General features: G+C 33.3%; 1 protein-coding gene across 1 annotated transcript; it reads right to left on the reverse strand.

Moving 5' to 3' along the window:
* Positions 1 to 1,227: 1,227 nt before the first annotated feature.
* Positions 1,228 to 5,970, reverse strand: LOC111378805 (binding partner of ACD11 1-like). The gene is made up of 8 exons (XM_023002062.1): positions 5,801 to 5,970; positions 5,601 to 5,704; positions 5,423 to 5,498; positions 4,249 to 4,320; positions 4,106 to 4,168; positions 3,512 to 3,849; positions 3,001 to 3,124; positions 1,228 to 1,600 (listed from the first exon to the last, which is right to left on the reverse strand). The coding sequence occupies exons 1-8, from the start codon at positions 5,804 to 5,806 to the stop codon at positions 1,580 to 1,582; spliced, it is 804 nt and encodes a 267-aa protein (XP_022857830.1). The 5' UTR covers positions 5,807 to 5,970; the 3' UTR covers positions 1,228 to 1,579.
* Between the last annotated feature and the right edge of the window lie 11,024 nt (positions 5,971 to 16,994).

The raw sequence follows: 16,994 nt of genomic DNA on the forward strand, positions 1-16,994 counted from the left end.
CTCGAACTGTGCAATCTGCCTCCATATTGAACAAGAGTTAAACTAAATTATTAAAATAAACATTCAACCAATCTCTTGAACTGTACAATCTGCCTCCATATTGAACAAGAATTAAACTCCTGTAATTTACCTTGTTTGACTCCTATGGGCTTCATAATAAAATATTCAATGCAATTTATATATGAGTATACGAATTTCTTGTTCGAAAATAAAATTTAAAATTTCAAAAATCAAATAATATTAAAATTTTAGTTATGAAATAATTAATCAAAAAAATATTTTTTTAATTAAATATATTAAATTCACAATTTTTTTCTGAGTAATAACTTGTGACCTGTGTATATCGTGACATATAAAATATGATTTTCAATCTGTGATTTGCTACTCGTAACTCATAATATAAAATGAGACCAATAAATTTGATCCGTGACTTCTATAAAACGACATGTGACCTATTAATATTAATTTGTGACCCATTTATATTGATTTGTGACCTATATGAAATGACTGTAACTTGTGAATTCAAACTCGTGACCTTAACGACGAATTGTGACCCACACACCAGTACTACAATCTACCACCTTCATCTCCAACTTTACTAGTTGTGACCAACTTTGGCTTCAATGTGACTATCTGTGAGCGTTAATATGATCCAATTTAGTGCTTGTTTGGTTTAAATTTTAAGTAAATTAAAATCAATTTTTTTACTATTATTTCACTATTCCAACCGTCATTTTTAAATTTTTCTCTCATAAATAGGATCACTTTATCTCTAACGGTTAAAAAATCAATTCTCAAAATCCCTATCAAACGAGCTCTTAATTGTCAGACAACTCGCTTTAAAGAAATCGCCAAAGCTTAGAGAACCCCTTTTCATTGCCAGTATATATATATCAGTGACATGGCACACCATTTAATTGACGAATCAACGATACTTAACATAAACTAAGCACTGGTGCTTCTACGATCATTTCTGTGTATGTATATGTGTGTTTATATATATACATACACACACACACACTCAAATTAAACAATCTGGATGCAGATGCGGATGCACATGTACACAACTTCTGTCAAATATTTTCTTGAAATATTCTCCTAGTCAACAAGGCCAGATATTGGTAGAAAAACGCCAGAATATTGTCTGTTTTACTATTACTACGTACAATAATACTATATACCAAAGAGAGATCTTCACCCAGATTATATTCCCATGTGCAAGATTAATTGACGGAAACAAAGGAATATAATGTTTTTGGACCAATAATTTCCCCATAACTACACAATTTTGAGTGTTGGACTGCAGCAAGATTAATGCAATGCCAATAAAAATTCATTTTCCTCTATTACAAAGCATCGCACACCCTGACAAGTTACAGAGAAGCAAGACACACAAGACTGTTCTTGGAAAGCAAAATCAAACAAGTAAAAATAATAAAATGAATCGTAGATAGAATACAATCAATTTAGCAGGTATATTGATGGAACCGTTACTAAGTTGTCCAATCGATGATACATCATTCTCAAACAGACCGTTGGACTAAGAGCAAGCATTCCTATGTGGCTTCAAGCGTCTGTTTTATGCAGCTATAGGACGATCCTGCACATGCAAAAACGACATGAAAGAATGAATTGGTACGTTCGAGTCAACGGGAGCAGAAGGTAACCTTATACCTAACGCTAAAATACATGTGCACTACGTGACTTGTTTGAACTGAAGACTGGTATGGGGAAAACTAAGGGACATTGGCGGCTAAGGTCATATGTCTCGACAACAATCAAATTAACAAAACTTAAAATCTTAAATTCAAACAAATGACACGTGAACTAGGTAATAAAAATAACTTGAAAATACTCCATTCATCCCACAAAGATAGGTTTGCTTTCCTTTTTAGTTTGAATCAAATTATATGCCACTTTCTTTGTTCAGAGTATAATTAATATTTTAATTTGCTAATATAACTCTATTTGATGTGCATTATTATCAACAATTATGAACTACCATTATTCAATGTAGTGGTATATTAGGAAAAATATATGTAAAACTTATAGTTTCAACATATATTAATTAAGTTTTCTTAACATATGTGAAAATAGAAACAAGCCTATCTTTATGGGACAGGAGGAGTATTAATCATTAGTAACAACGTCTGTTTTCGAAACATGGAAAGAAGAAATGAGTTTTTTCCCTTCGAGATATGAAGAATATGCTTTTGTAGACAAATCCATTTTTGGGTTTTTGAGCAAGAAATGGATGAATTTATTGATGTTTGGCAGCGACTGAGAACTATTATCAAACAAAGAGAAAGAAGAGGTTGATTTGGCTAGAAAGTAATGTGTTCTGTGGTTTATTGATAAGAAAAAATATTGTTTTATGATTTATGGATAAGAAAATAACAATGTTCTATGGTTTAGCTATAAATACAGTACAATCATGTGCTTTCTTTGTTCTGATAAAACATATGTGCCCCTCTACATTAGGAGTTCTATTGAAAAGGAAAAAATTGACCTGCATGCCAAACCATTTTTTTCTCCTTTCCAGAATAAGGAACAAATTCGTAGCATGCCAGCAGAAAGGTTTCATGGCGGGCTGATTGATAGGCCGCAATTGTAAATAGATAAACTAACATTACAATTAATGTTAACTCAGTTTGGTCAATGTATTTAGAGATGAAAGTGGATTAATAGCTATGTAATAAGACACTAAACTAAATCTAAGGGAGCTTCGCGTAAAATTATAAGAAACTTTTTAAGAGGAAAAGTATTGGGTCCCACGAAATGTGACTAATAAATGAGTAGTGGTTGTGAATGTGTAGTTGAAATTAATGTTTGACTTTGATTGAATAGAAAAAGTAACTTTTTAGTAACTTATAATTTTACATGAACAATGGCTAAAGCTTTTATGCATCCTCCGAAATTCCTATTCTACTCTTATTTCCTTTCGTTTTTGCCACGGCAACCTTAACAATAACCAAACAAAATGTGGGCTAGAACACTAACCTTTGTAGTCAAATTAGCTAATGCCAAATTCCACTTCTCTTTAGTTTTCGTACCAGCTACTTGTCCAGCCTTTGCTACTTTACTAAAAGCACCATTCAGCCAGGCTGCCCCAGAAGTCACATACCTGATCATTCCAATTAGTCAATTTTACTTCAAAATAAAAAAATAAAAAATCAGTTGCCAGCCTAGTTTAGGGGGCCTACACCAAGCCAACTGTCAATGTTCCACAAATTGTTGCTACACAGTTTCGCAGTGCAGCTAAAAATTTAATAGACAGAGCACTTTGTCTTGAAAAGGGAAGACAAAAAATGTAGAAATTTCTCATCTAAGACTTTCTTGTTTACATTGAAATCAAAAGCCATCATGTTAAGTATGGACACCACCAGATTTATGGCGTGATGTGTGATAGAAAAACTAAAATATAATGAACAGGGATTTGCTTTCTTAGTCAAAGACAGAGACAAACACACAGACCAATTACAGAACACGCTAACAAGGAAGAATTCCAAACCTGCTCGATTTGACAGCTGATCCAGTGTCATTTAATTTCCTCTCCGCTGCCATTAGAGCTGCTACAGTTTTATCAGACACTTGAAATCTTTGATCCACAGATTTAACTTTCTCATTTACCACTGTAATTCCAACAGTGAGTTTTTCTGTCAGCCCAACTCTACGGTCAAATGAATTCACTCGGGCAGATGCATTGGCTGTCAGCTGATGCTTCTCATCAAATGCTTTGGCCTTATTCATGGCATCTTGTCTGATAGCTAGACCTTTTGCAATCATATTCGAGACAACATCTTGAGCTTTACTAACATATACGCTACCATTAGTTGGACTCATTTTGCCCTGGAGTTAGAGATATAGAATTGCAACAATCAGATATTAATATCCTGAGCTATAAGAGAGATATGAACTTAATTATCTTTCGCAATCAACTATTACAGGTATGGATATAAGAATATTTTGCCTACTTCCTACTTCCATCATTTCCAGACCACCAGCAGAAGCATGTGAATCAGAACTAGTTACACTTTGTCACTCATAAGATATACCATATTGCTACTTATTTGAGATATAAGACCCATTCATTATGTTTGATTACCTCAGGTACTGGAGAATTATTTTCCTGAGACATGCTCGAGGCATTGTCAACAACCCTTACTTCCTGAATACACAGCATCCCAACTCTTTAGATTTAATAATTCGTGTAGGAAGAAAAACCTTTTGAAATTATATGTAGTTCACCTGATCCACAGGTTGTGGTACGTACTTTTCTGCAGGTACTATAGTAACAATCTGGTCCACAATAGTTGCTCCCTGCAAATGCACACAAATCATAGTGTTTTCTTTAGAATCAAAGTTCCTCACATGTTCAAGCATAGAAGATGCAAAAATTACTAATTCCATTTCAATCAACGGAATGAAGATTTCAGATGATATATGTTGGGTTGCAAATTTATAATGCCATGACAATCTTAACTAAGAGTAGCTTTTACAGTAAGTCAGTAACATGTTACGGAGGGACTAGTGCTAGATACAGTAAGGCGTATCAGTGGCATCTTCCCAACACTTATGGTGACCTTTAAGTAGCAACGCACCAGAGCAATGTGCTTTGTTAATTGTTAGTTCACAACTGGTGCATAATGTACCAATTCCAAATGAGGATATTTTATATCACTCCATGCTTCCATTTCAAATGCAAAGAGCGCCAGAGTGACCAAAAAACAGGTTGCTAGATTCCAAGACCGGCTAAAAACAGATAGAAGTTGCAAGACACGGGAATCCACTGTTTCGGCTACCACAATAGTTCAAATGATATCACTATTCAAAATAACGAATTTTTGTCTCTCAAATATCCAGCTGAATTCTTCTAACCTGAACTCCGTCATAATCTGTGGACTGGATTACTTTAGCTTTGCTTCCTTAAAATCTTATTCCTTTTCTCCGGACCAGTGATTTGATCTCGAAGTCTTGAATAAATAATTCTCATCTAAGGTGAAACATAAATATGTCTTATCCCTCTTTATTATGTGACTTTCCACTTCTCGGAAAATGTGGAGGATCTGAGTTGAAATCCATTACTGTGTCTGTATGTATATTGACTTGTATAACCCATTCTGGATTTTAAACATCCTTCTACTTTTAAAGAGTTTCACAACAATAATTTATTGCAACTCAATTTATTATTATCTGCCATGTTACTCCTAACTTAATCTGTGAGCATGGCAACACAAAATTTCTAATCATTTTTATTTAAGCAATCAGCATTAATAAAGCCAAAAATTACTAAATTCTCAGAGAACAACTACATCCTACTCAGTACACACTCCACGCTGCCCATCCGAAAAATTAAACAAAAATCCATAAAGTGCTGAACTGCTATTAACAAGTAACAAAAGTAAAGAGACCAGGAAATTACCGACAACAACAGAGCAATTTCGAGGGCCTTTGGATCTTTAAAAGTCACAAATGCAGTCTTTGACTGCCCAGGCTCTCTGCAAATATTCAAAAATCAGTACTATCAATATTGCTCACATATATAAATAAACTATATAATACAATAAATTAATAAATGGAAAAGAAAATTAACAGCGTGCCTGTGGATCTCAAGGTTTTCAATTTCACCAGAAAAAGAGAAAAACTCGTGGATTTCCCTCTCACTTGCTAGATCTGATACGCGCAGAACTTCTATGGTTCTTGTCTACCAAAATTAGATAACAAACCATAACAAATTTTAGCAAAAATAATTCACCTCAATAATTCAAAAAAAAAAAATCAAGATTATTAATAATTTTACCTGCATTGCTACGAATTCAATTTTCGCTCCCCCTTACTTCTATTATTCTATATGCGTGTAATGGTGTATATAAAATTTTGCAGAAGATTAAGGAGAAAGAATCTGAGAGAGGTGAAGAACGTTTAGGATTTGGAATAAAAATCACTTTTGCTTTATACTAAAATTTCGGATTTAATATATTAATTAATTGATAATATTACTGTTCTTGTTGTTATTGGAGTTAAAAGGACTCCAGTTGCTGTCGCTATTTTCGTTGATGCAAATGTCCATACTGCCCTTCATAAACCCAGGGGCTGTTTGGATGATGCCACAATGATTTTTTATTTTTTTTTGAAGAATGTGGTTTTTAAAGTAGAAAAAACATGTGAAAAACTCAAATTGAAAATCTCTTGATATTTGCTCATGTATTACACTGGTGTTAGCTTGTTAGTAAAGTCTTATAAGTTGTGAGGTCGACAAAATGTGCATGATAATAACTCGTAATCCCTATGAAACTTGTTGATATATTTTATCAATTTAAAGTAAATTTTAGGCTTTATCAAATATTGGCCACGGGCTATTGCTAGTGGGGTGCCTAACTTCAGACCATAACGAAGTCTTATCCCATTATCCTAGCAGTCAATTTTGCCTTTAGGTTGATCTCAATTACTATCAATGGGGTAGTTTGGTAATATTTTTAAAATGTCAAAAGTTACTTCAAAAGACTAAAAATTATTTTTGAACATGTTTATATAATTTCTGAAAAATATTTTTAAAATGTCAAGTGTTCCTTCGGAAGACTAAAAATTAATTTTGAACAAGATTACATAGTTTCCGGAAAAAAAATTAAATAAAAGAGTTTTTTTTATTTAAAAAAAAAAAAAAAGAAGTAGAAGCCTGCAAATGGACCCTTACCCTCATTTGGGAGCCATTTTGTATCATATTTTTAGAAAAATTATAGTCGTTATACTGGACTTGTAAGAGACGGAGCCATATATTTTAACTTTATTACCGACAAATTATCAATATGCCCCTACACACACATGCACGCGCGCGCGCACACACACAAAAATCGTTGTTCTTGAAGAAATGGAAATTTCGATAAAACACATAAGAACTTTTGAATGAAAATGAAAAAAAAAATGTAAATCCAGTTCCTTCAGAATCGCATGCACAACATTTAGAGTCAATAATTATAGTTTGTCCGAGTCCCACCTACCTACTTAAACGATCAAAAAAATGTATTCTGCATCTGGCCAAAAATAACTCCCAAACATAAGCTTAGTCTTGTTTCATTCAATACTTTAATTCCATCTCTCGTTAATAGAGTTAAAATGCTCTCTTCATGGGAGATAAAACATAAATGATAAAATTAATATTTAATAATCTTTTAATTTCACACGGTAAGGACCATGATTGTTCGGGTTCATTATTCTGAAAAGAAGCACCATTCCTGTGGCCAAAAAAAAAAGGGATACACGGTTCAATTAATCTCACCCAAACACGTCCTTGAAAAATGGACAATTAAGGGCATAAAATTTGGGAAGCGAGAATAGGACGTCAGTTGACGAAGAAAACGAAAAGGATGACAGTGGGGAATTTGCGGTTGCAATTCCTGCAAGAATGCAATTACTTCACTTGTACATTTAACACATGTTTTCTAGATATTTCTTTTAGATATATTTTGTGAAAATTAATTTTTTTTTTTTTTAAGAAAAGCTGTAGTTAAAATGTATTTAAAAAATTTAAAATTCACCTATAAAATTATTTTATTGAAAAAATATGTAGTTAAAAATGAATTTTACGAAAACAAATGAGAAAATGAAGGTCTACAACTTAGCTTCCGTTTGGAAGAATTTAAAACTGTTTAATTTATAAATAAGAAGAAATGAGTTGTAAATAAGTAAATCATTATTTTTATGTCCAGTGAAATGTGGTTAGAAAGAGACACTATTATTTACAACTAATTTATAAAATTCGTTAAATTGAGTCTCAATTATAGCTCCCTTTGAGCTACATTAATCTAAAAATAAGAATGAAAAATATAGTCATTATGTGTTCGATATAAGAGATAAAAAGTCATATATGGTGACTTAATATGATAGATAACGATCATATTTTTTATTTTAATGAATAAATAATGAGGCTCAAACAGGGCTATAGTTTGTGTTGAGTAAAAAGAGAAGTTAGCTTTTGTGGAAAAATTATTGCTACTTGTTGGAAGGTTATGTAATAATGGAAATATTACGTAATAAGGAGATGTTTAAGTTATATTTTTATAAATATTTAAATTACTTTTTTGTTTTCGTACGTTGAAAAAATCATGTCTTAATAAATAATTGCAGTCGTGACAGTGACCGTAGCCGGACCCATTTCTGAAATTCTGCCTCTTTCTTTTAAGCATGCGCTGTATCAATGTCCCCAATGCTTTTTCTTTTCCCTTTTTTTTTGATGGGCGACCGGGGGTCGTGATTGTGGGGGCTTATGACCTACATTGATAAACTTTTGTCGCCCCGTTTGACCCTCAGTTTTAGGGTTGGCAACGGTTCGGTTATGGGTCGGTTCGACTAAAATCATAACTGCACCACCAATTTTTTAATCATACCATAATCGCACCACAACCACGTAAATCGATTCGGTTCGGTTCGGTTATTATCTCGGTTCGACACGGTTCGGTTCGATTAATAACCACGAAAATAAATTATTTTTTATAGGTTCATCCATCAAATTGATATAAAACAATTTATGAAAAAAGTTAATGAAAACAAAAACACAATATTTTAAACGAAAATGAAAACATTATCAAACAATATTTCAAACGAAAAAGCAAACATTATCCCAATTTTCAATTGTAAAATACAAATTTAACAAACAATACTAAAATTTTCCTTCATTCTTAATTATTGTGTATCGAAATTATTTGATTCATTCTTCCCCACAAATCTTACTAGCATAGATCAATACTCAAAGTTAATTCTTATACATTAAATAAGAAATGTAAGTAGAGAATACAACGATACTACTTATTCTAGAATGGTTTTAACTAAGATTTAAATAAAAAAATATACCTATTCGTTAGCTTTCTTCTCGCTAAACGTTGTACAAGTTCTAGAGTATGATGAAGAAGTAGAATTTTCTACACACAATAGAAAAAAATTAACAATAAAAGGAGCCGTGCGTGAATTTGTGGTTTGTGGAGAGTAGGGTTTGCATTTATATAATGTCATACTAATGTTATTATTATGGCCTAATGATAAGTGGGTTGGCCGACTGAGTCATGTAGATGTAATTGGGGGTGGAGGGGGGGGGGATATTGTTTTGGGCTAGATAGAAAAGTAGTGTAAAGCCCAATAATCAATTCAATTGTTTTTTTTTTATATCGGGTAATCGGTTCGACGGCATAAATATCATACCCGCACCACCAAGAACCGGTTCATTAAAATAAAAACCATATCCGCCCCATTGCAGCATCGGTTCGGTTTTTTTCGCCCCATTCGGTTCGGTTAACCGCGGTTTTCGGTTTTGACGGTTCAAATTGCCATCCCTACTCAGTTTTTTATAATGAAAATGAAAAGGAATAGTGTTTTATTAAAAAAAATGAGTGGCTGAAAAAGAAGAAAAAATTTTCGATGTACGTATAATATTATTTCATGAAAGATTGTGTGGTTGAAAATAAAAGAGAGAAAAGCAGAATGTAATTTAATGGGGGTCAAACAGGAACTTAATCTTTAGAATGAAGTCCTTGATCTCCATTTTTGAAAAATATATTTTTCTTTCTTCTTTTTAATTACACATTATTTAATAAAATAATATTACACATAAATTTAATTTTTTCTTATTATTTAATCACATATTCTCTATTAATATATTATTCCAAAATTCATTCTTTTTTTAAAAATGGTGCTCAAATAGACAAATAGTGTCAGTTTGGAGAGTTAAATAACATAACACGTTTTATAACTCAGGAAGATGTATTCAATTCGGAATTTTGAAAACTTTATAAGCATTTTTTTAAGTGATGGTTTTTGAGAATTTCATGGACTTTCATAAATTCGTATAGAATTAATGGAAGCTTTTTGTAGATATTTATACACTCTTATTTTAAAATTTTTATGGACTTTTGTAGAATTCAAAAGATATTTGAAAACTTTTCATTTAAAATAGAATTCACGTGGATCTAATACGAAAGTGTGAAGTTTTCGCATACGAGATAGTTGTTCCCACAATTCCTTTTCCCCTTCTCACGTAATAAAAAAAAAATAAAAAATTATCAATATGACATATATTTAAAAAGAGATCAATTTATTCAAATTTAATTATATATTAATTTTTTTACATGAGATCTTATAATTTAATTACAAACAGATTTTTCTCACAAAAAATGGAAAAAAAAAGTTATAAAATTTTTTTGTTACAATTTAATTTTCATAGGAAATGGAAATAAACAATAAAAGAGAAGGAAAGATAACCATTAAAACAAATAAATATACATATTAAGTTTTTTTTTTTTTTTTTTAAAGTCTCCCAAAATATCGTGATTAATGAAAAACAAATTTTGAAATTTTATATGAGTACTTTCTGCTTTAAAGTTAGTACTCCAGAGACTTTTATAAAAATCTCTAGAAGTCATTAAAATTTGAATACCCCAAAACTTATAGAGACTTCTAAAAAATTTTAATTGAATATACCGTAACTTTTATAAATTTTTTAAAAGTCTATAAAAATTTCAATTAAATATACCGTGACTTTTAGAGAGTCTCAATTAAATACCCTGAACTTTTTAAATCTCAAAAAGTTATTAAAAGTCTCAATTGAATACACCCCCTTAATGTATTCTTATAATGAATAATTATTAATCATTTATTATCAACATTTATGTAAACTCATACATCTCATAAGTATTTAATAGTACTATTACACATAGACTAACTTATAAAATGGGAAAAATAGCACTCACGGTACCAAACCTTTGATTTTTATGCAAACTTCATCACAGTATCAAACCTTTCAGAAATTTACATTTGAAGTCAAAATGAATGAAAATCGTTAGTTTGATAATTAATTGACCAGAGAATTGGCATTGACCATAACTTTGACTAATTTAAAAACGATAAAATTATAACTTTACATTTTTCAATAAAAAAAAACAGTTATAATATAATATATTGATAATTAAATAAAAAAAATACAACACAAAAATTACCCCCACACATCCCATGTTCCCTACCCTTATCTCAAAACCACTAACAGTAGCGCCAGTGTCATTGCCACGGTGTCTTCCACGACCACTCCCTACCATTGGGATTTACTACTCACCTCTGACAAATGCTTTGTGGGAAACAAGGTCAAAACACCAAAATCGTCGACGACCTAGTCGACATGAGCAATCACCTCCATAATATTCATTCCCACCCCATTTTCAATCGATTCAAGTGACATTGTGCAAAGCCATAAATGACAACAATTTGATACAACTCACAACTACTTTCATCACAATTGTTGCCAGGCAGCATGGTCTGATCGATTCTCGCTTCTTACTCTCTCTTTTCCCTTTTTTCATTGATTTATTCTCGGGATTTCTACTTATTGTTCGGTAGATTTAACATTGTTCATCTATGCAAAAAAATTCATGGGTTTTAAAGCTGATCTAGTCCACCTAATCATAAAACAAAGAAACCCAAACGCCCCAATTATTGAAGGTTAATGTTAGTGGCGATTCTAGAAGATATGATGCTTGATGGGCTGGGTTTCGGTGGTGTCGATGGTTTTGGTGGCGGGTGAGCAAATCTTAACATTTTTCGGCGGTGGAGTGATGGTGGAAAGAGCCGTGGCGTCGACGTAGGATGGATGGCGATGGCATCGACGCTGCTGTTAGTATTTTGGGATAATCATGGAGAAGAAAGGGGATGGATAGGGTATTTTTGTGTCAACTTTAATTAAGATAAAAATGTAGTGAATGTTTGTAAAATATTGTGAAAGTGATTTTTTTCCTAATAAAATGGTTGTATATAAATTTTAATACACTGAAAAATATATAAAGCAAGTAAATTATTTCTAATGTATGTAAATTATGTAAATGGAGATTGAATTATGAATTTTTTAGCATTGTGAAAATAAAGAACTTTGATGTGAGCAAGATTTTCACTCTTCGTTTTTGCACTAATTGACAATTATTTTTCAAGAGACAATTACTTTCTGTGATGTTGGACTGTACTACACGTACAGCCATTGGGTTACCGAATTGGTTACACTGTGCTGATGTGACACTATTTTGAAAAATATTTGCAATCATTCCAAGGCTTACCGAATATCTGCTATAATATGCAATTCGTCCAAGGAATATACAAATATCTACTAAAAATATTGATTTCAGCTGGCCATATGCTAAAAATATTTATTGAAGGTGCATAAAAATATCTGTTAAAAATATGTGCAATCCTTCCAAGGATGTGCTCCAAAAGTATTTCAACACGGGTTTATCGAATATCTGCTAAAAATATCTACAATCCTTCCAAAGTATACCAAGTTTCGGAGTAGCCTCTCTCACGTAATTGATCAAACTCTTACTAAAATTGAGCTATTTACTTGATTGCAACTGGCATGTGCATTCGCAACAAATTGATAGAAGTAAATATCCAATATGCAACAATCTTGTTGAAATAGATTGGAAAATTTGGAACCCCTTATCGTATCTAGTATACAACCTTGTTTATAATCTGCAAAAATAAACTAATTGATAAAAGAAGCTCTTTGTAAGGGATAACACCTACTCCCCCATGTTGAGTAAGGGGGGAGAAGCACTGCAAGTAAGGGAAGGAAGGGTAGAGTTGATGGATGGCCTACCAAACAAAGAAAACGGAAGGAGCAAGTGATTTAGTTTACTGAAACAAAGATCTGCTTTTTAACCCTTGAATGTACGTTTTGTCTATATCACTACGGGTGCATCATTCCCCTTTTGGTAGCCCTGTTCCCGTCCTTCCTTCGCTTCAATGAAGCCAGAGAATGTTTGCCTTTTGATTGAATTTTCGAACGAAGTGGTTGGCCGACGAATGTGTAGAGCCTAATAGCTCACTCAAGTGTGAGTGGTTGGCGAATCCTATTGTAGTTCTTCAGCTAACCTTGAATCATATGACGGGATTTCAACTACAGATATATGTATGTCAACATCTCTTCGCTAGGAAGAAGGAAAGTCTTTAAACCAGGATTTCACTTCTCCGACATCTTATTGAGGGTGCAAAAAAGTATTGGATCGAGATACAAATCTTAATCTAGCTACAAGGATGAGGCTTTATTTAAAAATATGAAAAGCCCAATTGTAAAAACTAAAAACGATAATAGAAATTACGAGTTTTAGAATCTAATTTGAAAAAAAAAAGATTTTTTTTTCCGCCCTCCCTCACGTGACTAAGCGCTGGTTGACCACTTATCGACCAAGAATAAGAAGTGGTGCGTTTCATGATACCCGGGAAATTTTGATGCGGGAGCTCTACTCACTGGGATGACCAAAGGAGGTCCATTCTAAGGAGGAAGGGGTTCTCTTCCGAAATAGTTACAGTATCCGATGATGCTAGCGCAATCAAAAGAATGGGTGAAGTGGGAATTGATTTGTTTAAGTTTTCGAAGTCAGTTCGCCTAGTTTTAGGTTTTAGTTGGTCACGACTACTATCAAAAAGTTCCAATGAAGATGAACATTTCACATGGAGGAGTGTGCATCTTTATGTTGGGTGTTCTTCTGTCGTGCGACCTAACAGCTTATGTGCGACTTGTGGCACCCTTTTCTTTCTTTCGGAGCCGTTTTGGAGGGGCATACTAAACCCACTACGTACCACACCACCGGGCAGATCGCCTGAATACCAAGTCTTTCTCTGTTGTCAATTCGACGTCGTCATCACCTGCAATAGTTGGCCAAAAACTTGACTTTACTAAACAAGGGAGAAAAGCCCTTTCTATCTTATTAGTCAAGTGCGCTAGCTGCAATCAAACTAAAGCGCTAACATCAAAGTGCTTCAAAAGGCCCCAGCTACCTTATTAGTGACAGCACAGCTACGTGCTGGCACTCAATTAGTAGCGCTGGCACGTCACTCGGCTCACTTCGGTTGCAAAGACTGAATTCTTGTATAACATTATCGTAAAATCATTAAAGTTAGATTACTTATACTGCTAGTAATCTAGCCATCCTCATTTAAAAGATCGATCAAATTTTTTGCTTAAATATCATAAAAGCACAAAGGTATAACTTCAATGCGCATACAACAAAATGTACACAAAGTTATATTTATGTAATAATATCTTACTTTCACATGTATTTGCAATTATATGAATAATTTACCCAGAAGATGTAGTTTTTATCCATTTGTAAAGAGTCTCAACCTTCACAGGATTTACTTCTCAATAATGATCATATACATTGATATATGATACCTTTCTTTCTCTTTGTTGGGTCTGTGAAGGAAGAACAAAATAAACGTGCTTTTTCTCTTTGGATAATACCCTCGTCCTTTCAGTGAATTACCTCTTCAATCCGTACACTGTCGCCTATATATTGCAAGTACCAACAATCAGAAATCTAAAATTCGTTTCATTTAGTTGTAATGACATGAAGCTAAACTTCAAATTGTTTTTAACATACCTTGAGTGAATTAATTTGCATCCACCTTATGATTCTCAAGCGTTACAAGATCAGCGATACCTTTTTCTACGTCCAGATGTTCTTCCTCAACTATTGTTTCTTTTCCAACACCCTCTTTGATCATTTTTTTTCATTTTCTTACTCATCCATTTCATTCTTAGAGCCAACCTCAGCTTTATTTCCTTATCCATTCTTTCCTCTGACCTTATCTTCTAACTCTGGGTCATTCTGAGACTATTCTACATTTCTTTCATCCGTAGGCACATCTGTCACATCATCAAATCCAGCCTCATTTTCCAACCTAACCTTCGGTTCATGTTCTGGTACATAAGCTATGCTACTTGGGGCACCATCAAATGCACTAGTCGCTGAATGGAATCGACCTACCACAGCCAGTTCAACCAACCTATCAACCTTTTTCTCCATCCAATCAAGTTGAGTTCATATGACTGCTTGTAGCCTTCCCTCAAGTTTTTCCATTTTCGTTCTCAATAAATTCACCATGTTGATCTCATGAGATACTGTGGTGGTTGAGATGCTCTATAAGAGTGTTAATGGAATGCATGATGTGGCTCGACATCATGCTCAGCCTCCTCTCCTTCAGAATTTTGTGAAGCAGTCTCATCTTCTTCCACGATCAATTTCTACTCTTTCCAGTAAACCTCCTTAAGTTCGACTTTAGTGGGAATAAATGTAGAACTAACCTCCAGCTGTAAATATCAAATCATTAATCATTCGCTAAGCTAATTCCACAATTTGTTCCCATTAAACTTTAAAAAAGACAATTTTACCTCTTTCGATTTCAACACATTATCAATGTGGCAGACGCTAACCTCTTTGACATTTTCCAATCGACTATTCTTAGAATTACATTTGGATATTTCGTAGTGAACGTCATTCTTAAAGTCGAAATTGCTTCGAATGCCCAAATCTGTTGCAAAACAAACGTTATTAACTCACAATACAAATTTATATATAAAAAAATAATACAAGTCAAGTGTATTGTTTGTTCATACCATTATGGCGAGGGAAAAGTCATGCAACGAATACAGACAACATGACTCTCTTCCGACATCTGAACTTTTCAATTTATCTCCCATTTCGCGTTTAAATATATTGATCGTGTATTCAAATGAAAACTTTCATCATGGATACGTCTCGAACTTGTTTAGACATCCACCAAGTCCAGCTACCATAAATCGATATAGATATTTTCCTTTGTGGCCCGCAGAACGTATGCCAAGATTACGATCAATCCCAACTTATATATGTTGATCTTTATTTTCCTGCAACTTACAAATGTATTGTAAGTATCTCCATTCGAAATCTTCCCCCCCACTTTTCTTAAAAACCTCTTTCATGATCCAACACTCCGTCCCAAGGTCTTATCTACGTTGTTATCATCACCCGCATTTAAGTTCGTTACTAAAACAAATTCTTTCAACCCAAGTCTTGCCCATTTCTCTCCTATCTTAAACCATACTTTTTTCTTTTTGTTGGTCTTCATTTTTCGCAATAATAATTGATGCACAACCTGTGAAGCCAACCTTATGTCCTTCAACCTGAGGAGAGATCCGAAGCAACCCTCGCTAAACTTATTTTTGTAATTTGTATCTAGCTTCTCACAAACATCTTGCACTATTTGCAAATCTACATCTCGTTGTAATTGTAGCATCAAAATCTTCTCATAGCACTGCGAATTATAAAACATATACAAATATTAGAACAATTGATGGTAGTAAAGCACATAATAAAAAATCTAAAAACTAGAAATATTAAAACAAGGTATATGTTACCTAATTCTTCAAATCTCATTGTTTTCCCTGAATGTGTTTTGGAAAAATGATGATTAACATTTTAATTAATGAGGTTGGTATTGACTAAGCAAATTATCTTGCCCAATTTTTCTACGGGTGTGTCCTCAACTCAAATTTTAATAGTTTTCTTAATGTTTATAAATTCTCATGGATTTTATGGAATTCAACAGTAACGAATTTCAAAAGATTTGAATAAATTTCTATTTTGTAGGTTTTAATAGATTTTCATAGATTTTATAGATTCTCATGGATTTGTAGACTTCTCTATTATAATTTTATTTTTTTACTTCCTCAATTGCTCGAAAACAAATCGTTAACCTAACTCTGTATAAAATAAAATAAAATTTCACCCTAATATTTCATGTTTATTTTTCTTAGTGAACAAAATCATGTTGGGATGTGCAACTTTCTAATTTATATTACGCAATTGAAATATGCAGTTTTTCTTTTCACCTCACTCTAATTAAATACCTGATATGTGTTCCTTCAAATATACAAATAACTTAAGAGAAGAACAAGACCATAGGTCCATTGAAATTGGAGAGAATGATGCCCGCATTTAACCACCGGCATTACACAACAATTGATTCCTTCAATGAGAGTTAAGTAGTGGCGAATCCAGGTCCGGAGGTCAGCTAGGACGGACGTCAAGTGTTGACTGCCGCCTCACGATCCATTAGTAAAGAGAACCACACAATCGTCGCGGTGGTGGCTTTGCCCCTTGGAGAAGCCGTTGCGTCCGGTCGTATGCAGCAGTGCGTCAGCCCCT

The sequence above is a fragment of the Olea europaea genome, unplaced genomic scaffold (genome assembly GCF_002742605.1).
Source record: "Olea europaea var. sylvestris unplaced genomic scaffold, O_europaea_v1 scaffold187, whole genome shotgun sequence".
Classification (NCBI taxonomy): Eukaryota; Viridiplantae; Streptophyta; class Magnoliopsida; order Lamiales; family Oleaceae; genus Olea; species Olea europaea.